This window comes from Mchenga conophoros, linkage group LG18 (assembly GCF_057382185.1).
Source record: "Mchenga conophoros isolate Kocher_MC1m ecotype Shallow Benthic linkage group LG18, M_conophoros_male_GT1.1, whole genome shotgun sequence".
Classification (NCBI taxonomy): domain Eukaryota; kingdom Metazoa; phylum Chordata; class Actinopteri; order Cichliformes; family Cichlidae; genus Mchenga; species Mchenga conophoros.
The window spans coordinates 31,785,894-31,798,536 of NC_140543.1; the positions used below are offsets into that span (position 1 = coordinate 31,785,894).

Here is a 12,643-nt window from a genome sequence, read left to right on the forward strand (position 1 = left end):
AATCACACAGGTTACACTTGTGTATAAATACACAAACAATACACATATGCTTTCAATTGTGTAATTTAAGTGATCTAGGTAGCTCTGTTTTCGAAGATCAGTTAACGCTAGCAATGTGTTTTAGTTTGTACGTGCTTCAGAGTTTGTAAGTGCTTTGGAGTTTGCACGTGCTTTTTGGAGTTTGTATGTGTTTTGGAGTTTGTACGTGCTTTGTCTCTAGGGGCCACCGTATATATTTATATATAAACATATATAAATAAAACCACGTTTATTTTACATTAGAAATTCCTTTTGTGCATAATTTTATATTGTTGTTGATAATACATTAATTAACCCTTTAAAGGCGGTCCGTTTTCCCTAACTATTTTTAAATTCCGGTAGCACTGCAACCACGTAAGCTGGCGCAATACTTTTTTGGCATATGAAACCGGAGGAGTTGTACTTACATGCTATGCCATCAGCTTGCCCTAGGTCCCGGTTTCCTTCCACATATTGCTTTGCCAAAATTGCATAAAAAGCGCTTGCAGCAACAAAAACATAATATTCCAGAAACACGCTTTGCCAAACTGATCAGCTATTCATAACACTTCCTACGTTGGAATAGATTTTTTTCTTTCTTTTTTTTAAAATAAACTTTATTTAACAAACAATGAGTATACAACATACGAACAGATGAAGTATACAAAACAACAGAACATGAACACACAAAGCCAGGGGTAAAAGAAAAAGGTAACAATTATAAGAATACACGCAAAAATTCACATACATAAATTGTTTTGAGAGCCTTTTTGTTGGTGGAGTCTGATATTGATTGTATGTACATTTCCACATCCTTAAAATAATGACAGAAATATGGTGTTTTGTTAGTAAACTTACATTTATGGATAAAAAATTTAGCTAAAAGTATTAACAAATTTATCATATAAAAACATTTATCATACTTCTTGAGGAACTTAAAGAAACAGAATAAAACATTTTCCCATCGTAAAGAAAACTCCCTTAAAATATGGACAATAACAAACCTGCTAAATTCCTTCCAGAATCTCTGTGTAAAAGAACAGTACCAAAAAAGATGTGTCACAGTTTCTGGATGATCCCCACAGAAAGTACAATTAGTATTTATGTCCCTTTTAAATTTTACCATGTAGTGACTGGCTGGATAACATTTATGTAGAATTTTAAATGAGACTTCTTTTACCTTATTTACAATCAAATATTTATGGGGGACCATCCAGACTGTCTTCCACTTGATATCTGGAACAAATCGGTTCCAATAAGATATTATATATGGGAGAGAGACGATATCTTCTTGGAATAAACTACGTATTCTTTTATTGCTATTACCAAGTTCCTGTGAAAAGCAGATTTTTCCTATTGGTGACTCAGCTGGATCAGAGAGAGTGACTGAGGTAGAGATCGAGCTGTCAGTGTTTTTATATAACATTAAAGTCCCTGAGGGTATGGCACCAAGCACCATTGAGAATTCCTGAACACTGATTGGAAAATTATATAGTGCAATAAAGTCGTCGTATGTAAGTAGTTGTCCCTCTTTACTAACCAGCTGAGCCACCAATAGGATCCCATTTTGGATCCAAGTTTCCAGGAAAAGTGATTTATTTTTATATAAAATATCTCTGTTGTTCCAGATAAGGTATTTGTGAGGTGAGAAGTTGTGTTTATAAATGAGGGTCCACGCTAAGAGGACCTGCTTATGGAAGGATGAAAGCTTTCTCAACATTGTAATTACAATTTAAAATAAAATTAAAGCCACCAAAACGAGAGAAAATATGATATGGTATAAAGTTCCAGATAGAGGTAGGGTTTTTAAGAAAATGTTTAGCCCAATTAATTTTGAAAGTGTTATTTAAAGTACGTTGGAATAGATGTCAGCGCGAACTATCACATGTCCGCCATTACCTGCCCGAAACCGGAAGTGACGTCATTTTCGCGGAAATGTAGTTTTTTTTTACCATCAGTGCCTTGTAAGCCTATAGTGGTGTTTTTAAAAGTTATGTTTGACTTTATGACTTTCTGTGTCGTTTCTGGGATGCTTAGAAGTCAAATTGAACCGCTGAAAATAGTTAATTTTGATGCATATGCTGTTTTTTTTTTTGCAAATTTGCATTATAATATTTATTTTCGTTTTTCCTGCAGTATATACAAATTGGTGTATTTCAAAAATAAAACTATGAAGACACTCAAAATAAATTTCCTGTGGTGGGAAACTATTTTGTACAACTTTTTTGTATTTACAGTTTTGAGGGACAAGCCTCTTAAATTTCTCTAACTAGAAATATATGTTAAAAAAACAAAAAGATTTTCAATTTTTTTATAGTTTATTGCACTTTGTGACAATTTATGTAATTACTATGCACTTAATGCATACATATTATTAAAATTTGGGCTATAATCGTTGTATTGATGTATAGCAACTTGAAATGCTCCCAAAAATGGCACTACAGCATGTAAAAATATAATATAAGCTCTGGCAGACTTGGTTCTGTAGTAGGTCTTAAAGAGTTAAAGCAACAAAACAATCTGAAGATCCGGTTGGGAGCCGAAAGAGACGACTCTTTTTAGTGAGTCGAGCCGAAAGATACGGTTCTCTAAAAAGATCCGTAATTTCCATCACTACCAGTTACTGAATCAGTCACGTGGTACGAACGTCACTGCATACGTAATCAAAGCAAGCCTCGATACGCGCTTCACAAAAACACCCCCGAGATTACCCGACACACTTCGACACATCACTACTGTTACGTTCATTAAAAATATTGAAGTTTAAATCTGAGGAAGATGCAGGATGATGCACGTTATCTCAAACGGTCAGTCATAACGTGAGTTTATTATTCTAAGAGTAATGTGTTTGCTAGATATGGTCACCAATTTAAGTAATATATGGTGTCCATACTATCACGTTAGCTTTACTGTGAACGTCTAACCAACACTTAGAAGATAAGAGGAAGCGTTTTTTAAATTGAAATTCTTGCTAATTAGCTTGCCCTGATCCATGGCATTTCTCTATATAGTGCGATGTTTAATTACCTTTCCAATTTGGGAAATTTCCTGTTTTCTTGCTCGGTGCAGAATGCGAGCATATAATTGTTTATGTTTTAAATAAATAACGACAACGGTCAGTTTGGCGTACATGCAGTTGACAGAAAGGTCACTTAAAATCTCACCATTTAAATCAGCCTTCATGGTTGTATTCACATCCCCTTCGTTAGCACAGTTACCCAATTATTTCTAAAAGGAGCCTACTGTGCATGACAACTTATAAACAAATAACGACTGATTTTACGTTTTCCACTGACTTATAAATCCGCCAATAAAAGGAAACATTTTTTAACCTTCCCTACCTGAAGGAAGGGGGATTGGAAATCTGAATTGGAGCTAACATAGCTAGCAAGCTTCCGTGCTAAACTGTGGTGGATAATCGCTAGCTAATTGCACGTAGTGTTGAATTTATTTGCAATCAGGGATTTGCACCGAGTTTAGCTCGTGTTTGTCATGCTTTAACTCTCTGTGGAATCGTGTTTTATTGTTAGCCGGTTAGTAATATTATGCTATTGTCTGGGCGTGTCTTCCTATGTGTTATTGTTATGGGCGGCGGATATTTTACTGGCTTGGCAATTAACGACCTATTTTCTGTAGTAAAATTTAAAGTCATTTTGTTGTGAAATTAACTTGCTAGCTGATTTGCGTCCGATGCAGTTATTATATGGTATGATGTAAATTAAATAACTGGAGTTTTATGTCTTTACTGTATTTTGTACTGCCTGTTCTTGATCGCTCAAAGCAAAGTGACTGTGGGCGGTTTGGACGTCCATCCCACACAGAAGGCCCTTGTAGTCCACTATGAGGTGGAGGCATCTATCCTTGGAGAGAGTGGAGGACATATGCTTGGAGAACGCAAGGAGGGACAAAAAATGTAAGTAAGCGCATCTGTCTTTAGGTTTTACATCACAACAGGACCTCACAAACAAACTAGTGGGTGACATCATGACAGTGTCTTTTGCATTAGGTGTGTGAAAAGAGGACTATTCTGCCTGTGGAAAGGATTAAAAAAGTAAAAAAAAAATGTGTTATTTATGCCAGAAAAAAAAGGCTATTGGGCCACAGTTTTACAATCAGTATATTTATTTTGAATTTAATGAAACCTGCTAGCTTCTGCTTTCTCTTCTGCTCTTTTTTTCATGCTCCAGTATCCGCATGAAAAGTCTTTCTCCTAGTACAGATGTGGGAGCTTTGGCAAAGAAAGTGCTGGAGGAGTGTAAGATGATCCCTGCTTCCCGTCTGCCCCAGGTGGAGCAGCTCCTGTACTACTTGCAGAACAGAAAATCATCCCCGGTGGAGAGCAACGGTTAGTCATACCGCCGTCATTGCACCTGTGCTCTGGAGCCCAAAATCTTTACTGTCCAATTCCAACTTTGGCTAACTTCAGTCCCACATGTAGATTGGCAGCTTGTTAGTCCAGCATGTACTGTAAACATTCTAGAAATATTAAGACATGTAAGGAGGTTGTGTAATGGCAGACCTAAAGTATGCACTGTGATGCTAATAAAAGAAAATGTAAACTAATGCAATTAAAGTTTCAAGTTTGGAATTAATGCTGATGTGCTTTGTTTTGGCTGTTTATGTATGTGTGTGTTTTGTCACCAGTGGAAAAAAAAGGAAAAAGAACAGTCAAGCCCAAAGAATTGACACCATTTGAAGGCATAGAGGTAACCATTTGTTCCACTGTAGTTTGATCTCACACAGCAGTAAGCACATGTTCTGTCTTCATTAAAGCAACAACCCGAAGTTGCTCAAATGTGTTGTTTAAATAGTTTGGCTGGTGAAAGAATGCATTTGTTATCAGTCAACAACTTTGTGTGTTTGTTTGTGTTTGTAGTTAAATGAGGAGGCCAGTATAACTAGAGTGGATGAGTATATTGAACTGCTCTATGAAGGGATTCCAGAGAAGATCAGAGGCTCAGCTCTCATCCTGCAGCTTGCCCGTAACCCTGATAACCTGGAGGAGCTACTGCACAATGGTACACTTTTATTCTCCATCTTAATTCTGATGGTTAACAGAGTCGTACCTACAGCAGTTTCCTGACATTCCTGGATAGTTTAAGTGTGTCATCTCTTAAAACTATTTTATATGGTTTGACTCAAACCATTTAATGAAGTTAGTGTAACATCATTGGTACAAACGCACCCTGAGAGCTCATCGTTGTTTACTACCTTTTTTGATTGATTTTTATTTAGCTATATTTTTCTGCATACAGAAAGAACATTTGATTCTCTAATTGTCTAATAATTAAAGGCAGCATGCTTTACTTGTGCTCTATATAATTGTCATTTTCTCCAGAGCAGTAGCAAGTTCTTAGCATATTTTTCCATTTTTTCCTGCACTACAAAATAACTGAACCTAACCAGTGCTCAGTATCGACTCGAAGGTTGTCTCTTTGGGTTATTGTTAGAATACTTCCATTTTGACATCTGTGTTATGATGGTATTTGATGCTAGATATATTGTGTGGACTAAAGTATTGGGCTACCCTTTTGAATTCAGGTGTTTTCATTCTCATTGCCATAAGTGTATAAAATCGAACACCTAGCCATGCAGTCTGCTTTACAAACATTAGTGAAAGAGTGGGTCACTCTAAACCTGTGTTTCCCAACCTTTTGGAGCCATGGCACTTATTTCACATTAGGAAAATCACACAGAACACCACCAAACAAAAATGTCACAAAAAGCATATTGATAATTTTCCCCGTGCACCAGGTATGGCAAAATTGGCTCAGTTTCTTATATCAATGTTATTAATTTTAACTGTCATAAACAGGATGTGACAAGTGATGATAATAATAACAACTGTACTGCATTAAAACATTCACAGCAGGTGGGATATCCAATTTTTAAGTGATGACATATGAACTTTACTTCTGGGTCAAAACTACTCTGCGTTTATCAAGGCTGTTGTGTTTTTAACATGTTTTAATGTTTTGTATCTTGTTCTATTTAATCTGAAAAAGCCCCTAAAAAAGGCAGTGATCACCTTCAGCTACTCTCGGTTTTTATTACCACTGTTCATTTTAAAGCTTTATGCCATGCAGCAGTATATTAATGACTAACCTCGTATTGTGGATGGATTATCTCAGTTGTTTTCCTGACTGAAGTTTAGTCCATTTACAGCATCCTGCCACGCAGTTGCGTTTGTCCCTAACCATCAGGAATAGGTCTGGGTATCGTCACTGATTTCTAGAATCTATTCGATTCCAATTCACAAGGTCCCAAATCGATTCGATTTGATTCAAATATTATAATTCTGATCACGTATCAGTACATATCCATGTTTTTATTTTTGTAAAAAGAAAGCTGACACTTTCGAGACTTTATTGAAGGCGTAAGCATCACAGAAGATGCCTTTGTGTCAAAGTAACTGAGGATAAAACAGAAAAACATGAAGGCGATTTTCCTGGCCTGGGATTTTATAGCAGATGGCCTTAAAAATATTCTGCAGACTGGTGGCTAATAAGCGAGCGAATAATGCAGTAAAGTAAGACGGAATTCATGACGATGTTTATGTGAAGCGTAGTTTGGATCTTCTTTTGCTGCTGGTTCAGTCAATATTGTTTGGAGATGTCTGTGAAGGTTCTCAGTCATCCAGGTCATCGTAGTCAAAGGAGCTTGCAAAGAAAAGCGTCTGGACTTCTTTAAGTTGCTTGAAGACGTTTCACCTCTCATCCGAGAAGCTTCTTCAGTTCTAAGGTCAAATGGTGGAGAGTCCCAGATATAAACCTAGTGGGAGTAACCCCCCACAGAGGGACAAAAGGACCCCCTGATGATCCTCTAATCACCTGAGCCAAGGTGTGAAACTGGGTGTGGGTCCCAATCAGCCAGAGTTTCGGGTGTGTTCATTGTGAAACCTGGCCCCACCTTATCTAACATGCGAATTCCTGAGGTCAGATGGCCCAGGATGTGAGTGGGCGTTAAGGCGTCTGGGAGGGATCTCAAAACTGGATTATAGATGGCAGACAGTTGGTGTCGTAAACCCCCGCCTCTGTTCAAAGATGGTCGCTCACAGTGGACATAGATGGCTTCTTTCACTCCTCTTTCAAACCATCTGTCCTCTCTGTCCAAAATGTGAACATTGGCATCCTCGAAAGAGTGTCCTTTATCCTTAAGATGCAGATGGACTGCTGAGTCTTGTCCTGTGGAGGTGGCTCTTCTGTGTTGTGCCATGCGCTTGGGAAGTGGCTGTTTGGTCTCTCCAATGTAGAGGTCTGAGCATTCCTCGCTGCACTGTACAGCAAACACCACATTGTTAAGTTTGTGTTTTGGCGTTTTGTCTTTTGGGTGAACCAGTTCCTGTCTGAGCGTGTTGCTGGGTCTGAAATACACTGGGATGTCATGCTTGGAGAAAACTCTCCTGAGTTTCTCTGATACACCGGCTACATAGGGGATGACAATGTTGTTGCATCTGTCCTTCTTATCCTCCCTCGCTGGTGTCTGGTCTTCTTTTCTGTGCCTCTTTGCTGACTTTAAGAACGCCCATTTAGGATAGCCGCACGTTTTGAGTGCTTCCTTTACATGTGTGTGTTCCTTCTTTTTTCCTTCAGGCTTAGAGGGAACATGTTCTGCCCGGTGGTGTAGGGTCCTAATTACTCCAAGTTTGTGTTCCAAAGGGTGATGGGAGTCAAAGAGGAGGTACTGGTCCGTGTGTGTGGGCTTCCGGTAAACTTCGATGTTGAGTTTGCCGTTCTCTTCAATGTGCACGGCGCAGTCCAGGAAAGGCAAACAGTTGTCCCTTGTGTCTTCCCTGGCGAACTTGATGTTTTTATCCACAGCGTTAATGTGCGCAGTGAAGGATTCCACTTCTTGTGTCTTGATTTTGACCCAGGTGTCGTCCACACATCTGTACCAGTGGCTGGTACAGATATGTCTCTCTGTTTGGAGAGAAATAAAACCTGCAGCTTCAGACTCTAGTGCAAAAAGGACGTAAACACAAAGCATGGACCCACTGAAACATCAGAATCAGTGAGCTGTCTGCTTTCAGCCCTGACCGTGTCTGTGTCTGTGCCGCTGGGTGAGAAAGGCGACATCTCACTGATTGTGATGCGTCGGCGGGTCCACGCTTTGTGTTTACGTCTTTGTGCAGAATCCGTGTACCTGCTCCCATTTACTGTTTTAGCTCTTTGGTGGTTGTTGAAATCTTGTAAGGTTTAACCTGAGATTCTGGCGTTTCGGGCAAAATAAATTTATATTTAAAATCAATTCAGGATTTTAATGAAATGTCTGTCCTAGATATTCCACAATAAACTGTAAGTGGGCGCAGGCTAGCTGCTCTCAGCCGCATGGCATGTGGTCGTCCGCTCAACGCACTGAGCTAACAGGCACCCCATAAAATGGCAAATATGAGACAGAAAATAAAGTTATGGGCTACACAGACTATATGACTAAGGATTAAGGATTTTGAACTGCGAAACATGTAAAGCTACTTTAAGACTCAAAGACCAAAAATCTGCTCCTGGAAATGGGCTCAATAGGTTCTCTATTGCCCCAAGTATCTTTTTCTAACTGAAAATTTGTTAGATGGCACATGTTATATCACAATATATTATTGTGCCGTTATCTGCTGTACTTATGATGTGAAAACTTCCCTTGTCTTTCCTAATAGAGACAGCTCTTGGTGCTTTGGCCAGAGTACTAAGGGAGGATTGGAAGCAGAGTGTAGACCTAGCCACCATCATCATTTATATATTCTTCTGCTTCTCCAGGTAACACACACACTTACATAGCAGCTCACTTCCATCACATTTATTCTTACTGTTGTGTTTAATCCTCTTACCTTTCCTCCTCCAGTTTCTCCCAGTTTCACGGGGTGGTGAGTCATTATAAAATAGGCGCCCTGTGTATGAGTGTGGTCGAACATGAATTGAAGAGATACGACGCATGGCGTGAGGAGCTACGCAAGAAAAACAAGGCCTATATCCTTTTTATTGGTGTTTTTTGCTTACTTTTCTGCTCTCTCCCTTTATAGTTTTGCTGACTTAATGAGAATGTACTCATTAAGTCAGCAAAAATAATGTTTTCCTTAATGTTCTTTTGCGCACGTGAGTCTGCACCAGAGAATGGCTCCCTGAGACGAGACCAGGACAAGGCTCTCAGAAAATACCATGGCCTTTTGGCTAAGCAGGAACAGCTGCTCAGAGGTAGGCTTTGTTTTTTTTTTTTGTTTTTTTTTTTAATCTCCTCATTCAGAACTTTTGTTGATCAGATGTAACTGAAATTACTATATCATCTCTAATTTTCTGTTTCTCCTCCTCACTTCTGCTGGCCTGTTTTTCTCTGGTTCTTAGTGTCTCTTTACCTCTTGCTGAACCTTGCTGAGGATACGAGGACAGAACTGAAGATGAGGAATAAAAACATTGTTGGCTTGTTGGTCAAAGTTCTTGAACGTGATGATGAGGAGCTGCTTGTCCTGGTGGTTTCTTTCCTTAAAAAACTCTCCATCTTTCTTGAGAATAAGAATGACATGGTGGGTGGTAGAAACAAGACTTTCAGATTCGATAACGCTTGCCAGGAGCATAGGAGAAACAGTCCTGATGATCATTTTTATGTTACAGAGATCTGTTGTTAACCAAGTCAACTTCATTTATTTTTATTCTACATCCTTTGTTTAAAAATAGGGGGGGGGGGGGGACCTGGTTTGCATTGTTTTTGCATTGTTATTCCTTCTTCCTCTGGTAATGATTGTGGGGAAATATTCTGTAAGTCAGTTGTCTTCCAGTATTGTAAGTCTTCTGTAGTGCAGAGGTTAGGTTGTTTTTTTTTTTGGGGAGGGGGCTGTAAATGGTAGTGTCTTATTGACAAGCTCCACATAATACGTAGCTATTAGCTTCTAATATTGGAAAGTAGGTAAACAGTAGAATAATAGTAATCCTTGCTTTGGATTTCTGAATTTGTCTTTTTTCGTTTATTGTGATGCCCTTGATGTTCATTCAGCTCTTGTCGGTGGCATAAATTATTTTCTGCTGAATTTACCATCATTAGATTTGCTATAATCTGTGTTTGTCTCTGATTTGTAGGCTGAGGTGGATACAGTGGAGCGGTTGGCTCGCCTGGTTCCCTGTAAACATGAAGACTTATTAAACTTGACTCTACGTTTGCTGCTCAACCTCTCCTTTGACTCTGGACTTAGAGCCAAGATGGTAGAAGTTGGCCTGTTACCTAAACTCACTGTCCTGTTAGGTAATGATGCACGCTAGTTTAATAGCATGCAGCACATAGCGATCCATTCACAGTACTTTTAGCAAAGTGACTGCTGGGAACAAACGTGTAGCTTACAGCTTTTTAAGTATTGCTGATAAGTCGACACACAATCAACACTGTGGATTGTTACATCCTGAATAAAAATTGTTCACATTCTCCTGGTGTTATAAAAGCACTTCATGCTTATGTTGAAAATCTCCTCTTCAGCTGTGATCAAACTGAAAAATGCAACCCAAACGATAAACGGAGATTGTTGCCCGCACAGGGAGATCTCTGTTCAGTCTCCATTCAGTCCATCAAATGATCTCTGTTTTTCCCTTTTTGGTTGCACCTTTTCCACCTTTCACTGCAGCTTTGCGAGTAAATGGTAGGTGTGTGCAGACAAGTTGCGTCTTCAAACTACGGGTGACTGCAGGAATCTGCTGTTGACCAAAGAAAGTTCAGTTCAAGCAATTCTGACAAGTTGGAATGAATTAGTAGGGTACAGAGATTCACTTGTTGTTTGAGTAGAACAAAGAAAGGAATAATTGGAATGGAATTTAAAACTAAATTAATGACAACCAAACTAGAAAAAAAGCCACAGGTAGCTTTAAAATAAAGGGTTAAACTCACCTACTTCAAACTGTGTCCTGTTTACAGCCTGCTTTTAAAGCTACTGTATATTTGAGATTCTTTGGATTCAACTGCCTCTTCAGTCAACTTCTTGCCACTTAATTCAGTTAGGGAACTTCTTTAATGAACACAAAAACCTTGGTTTAAATCTTGCACTAGCTTAGCACCAGATGAAAGATGCTCTTTATATATCCCAGATTTGGGAAATGCATTTATCTCTGCGTTTTGCTTTTATAGTTAATAGCCTTGCAGTGTAGCTGTTGTGAACCCTTGGCATTTTATGCAAAACTGTAACATGGTAATGGTATCATCGTTATTGTGTGTGTTTTCAGGGGATGAGAACAACAGACAGATGGCAATGCGTATCCTGTACCACATCAGCATGGATGACCGGTTCAAGGGCATGTTTGTTTATACTGACTGCATACCACAGGTACAAAATGTACACTGAGCTGAACACTCATAGTGCCTGAGTTCTAAAGTCTTAGGTACAATTTTGTGTGTTTGTGTGTAGCTAATGCAAATGCTGTACGAGCATGGTGAGGAGGAAATTGAAACTGAGCTCATCTCCATCTGCATCAACCTGGCTGCAAACAAGAAGAATGCACAACTCATGTGTGAAGGTATTTTACTTTTTGCACAAGTTAGACCATTGCCTCACCATCACAGGTACCAGATGTCTGTATGGCTTTTGGAAGAGATTATTCTGAGTGTCTCTCCATTCCTAGGAGATGGATTGAAGATGCTTATGAAAAGAGCTCTGAAGATGAAAGACTGCCTCCTCATGAAGATGATCAGAAACATCTCACAACATGATGGCCAAATCAAATCACTGTTCATAGTGAGTTATATGCAATAAAGAAAACGTTACAAACTAAAATTATCATTATTATCAGTCATTATTTAATAATCATTGTGTACGGAAATTGCTGTGATCAGTATTGACCTAAACATCAGCCTTGTTTTCAGGATGGTTGAGGTGGGGTGTTTTTGTTTTTTGTTTGTTTGTTTGTTTTGTTTTTTGATTGTTTGTTTTTAATTGTTTAAATTCTCTTCTTGCTTTGTCAGGACTATGTTGGTGACCTGGCAGCGGAGATTAAAGAAGAGGAAGAAGAGGATTGGGTTCTGGAGTGTCTGGGGACTCTAGCCAACCTCACCATCCCTGACCTGGACTGGGAGTTGGTGCTGAAGGAGTATAATCTAGTACCTTACCTTAAAGACAGACTTAAACCAGGTGCCTTCACATAATTTTTCATTTCATCTCTTTTAATATAGTGGAATTTGTGCACTTGTTGGGACAGAGAGTACTAGGAAACTTGCTATGGTTTGGCCATAGTTCTTTTCACAGAAAAAACTAACTGTTACTCCCCTCGAGTCTTAATAAAGCTCAACTTGTTCTTTGCGTTTTAACTGACATTTATTTCAGACAGGAGGATTCTTCGACATGTCTTAACATGTAATGATGTCCAACCACAGCCGATACAATGCCGTCAGAACTAAAAAGAAATACAAACTTAGATGAATATTCTTAAGCATTATATATGACGAAACATTCCAAAAAAAGGATCAATAAAGTACACATTACAGCTCTCACTGCGGTAATTGCACTGGAATATCACGCAACACTCACGTATTTACATACAACGATAAGAAACAAAATAAAACATTTACCTCATTGGCCTCACTCAAAGGGAATAAAACTTTCATCTTTACATTGTGGGGAGATCCAACTCTTTTATAACTTTCTGTAGATGTGCAAACCTCGTGG

General features: G+C 38.8%; 1 protein-coding gene across 2 annotated transcripts in view; it reads left to right on the plus strand.

Moving 5' to 3' along the window:
• Nucleotides 1-2,683: 2,683 nt before the first annotated feature.
• LOC146554189 (kinesin-associated protein 3-like) overlaps nucleotides 2,684-12,643 on the plus strand; it is an 18,818-nt gene continuing 8,858 nt past the window's right edge. The window contains exons 1-14 of one of the 2 annotated variants that reach the window (XM_085253784.1): nucleotides 2,684-2,825; nucleotides 3,800-3,931; nucleotides 4,206-4,363; nucleotides 4,663-4,724; nucleotides 4,895-5,036; nucleotides 8,669-8,768; nucleotides 8,854-8,978; nucleotides 9,105-9,203; nucleotides 9,351-9,529; nucleotides 10,080-10,242; nucleotides 11,208-11,308; nucleotides 11,390-11,498; nucleotides 11,604-11,716; nucleotides 11,944-12,109. In XM_085253784.1, coding sequence (XP_085109910.1) covers nucleotides 2,797-2,825; nucleotides 3,800-3,931; nucleotides 4,206-4,363; nucleotides 4,663-4,724; nucleotides 4,895-5,036; nucleotides 8,669-8,768; nucleotides 8,854-8,978; nucleotides 9,105-9,203; nucleotides 9,351-9,529; nucleotides 10,080-10,242; nucleotides 11,208-11,308; nucleotides 11,390-11,498; nucleotides 11,604-11,716; nucleotides 11,944-12,109 — 1,678 coding nt within the window. In that variant the 5' untranslated portion in view covers nucleotides 2,684-2,796. Of the gene's footprint in view, nucleotides 2,838-3,799; nucleotides 3,932-4,205; nucleotides 4,364-4,662; nucleotides 4,725-4,894; nucleotides 5,037-8,668; nucleotides 8,769-8,853; nucleotides 8,979-9,104; nucleotides 9,204-9,350; nucleotides 9,530-10,079; nucleotides 10,243-11,207; nucleotides 11,309-11,389; nucleotides 11,499-11,603; nucleotides 11,717-11,943; nucleotides 12,110-12,643 lie in introns of both variants that reach the window. The other variant, XM_085253783.1, reaches the window with a different exon arrangement.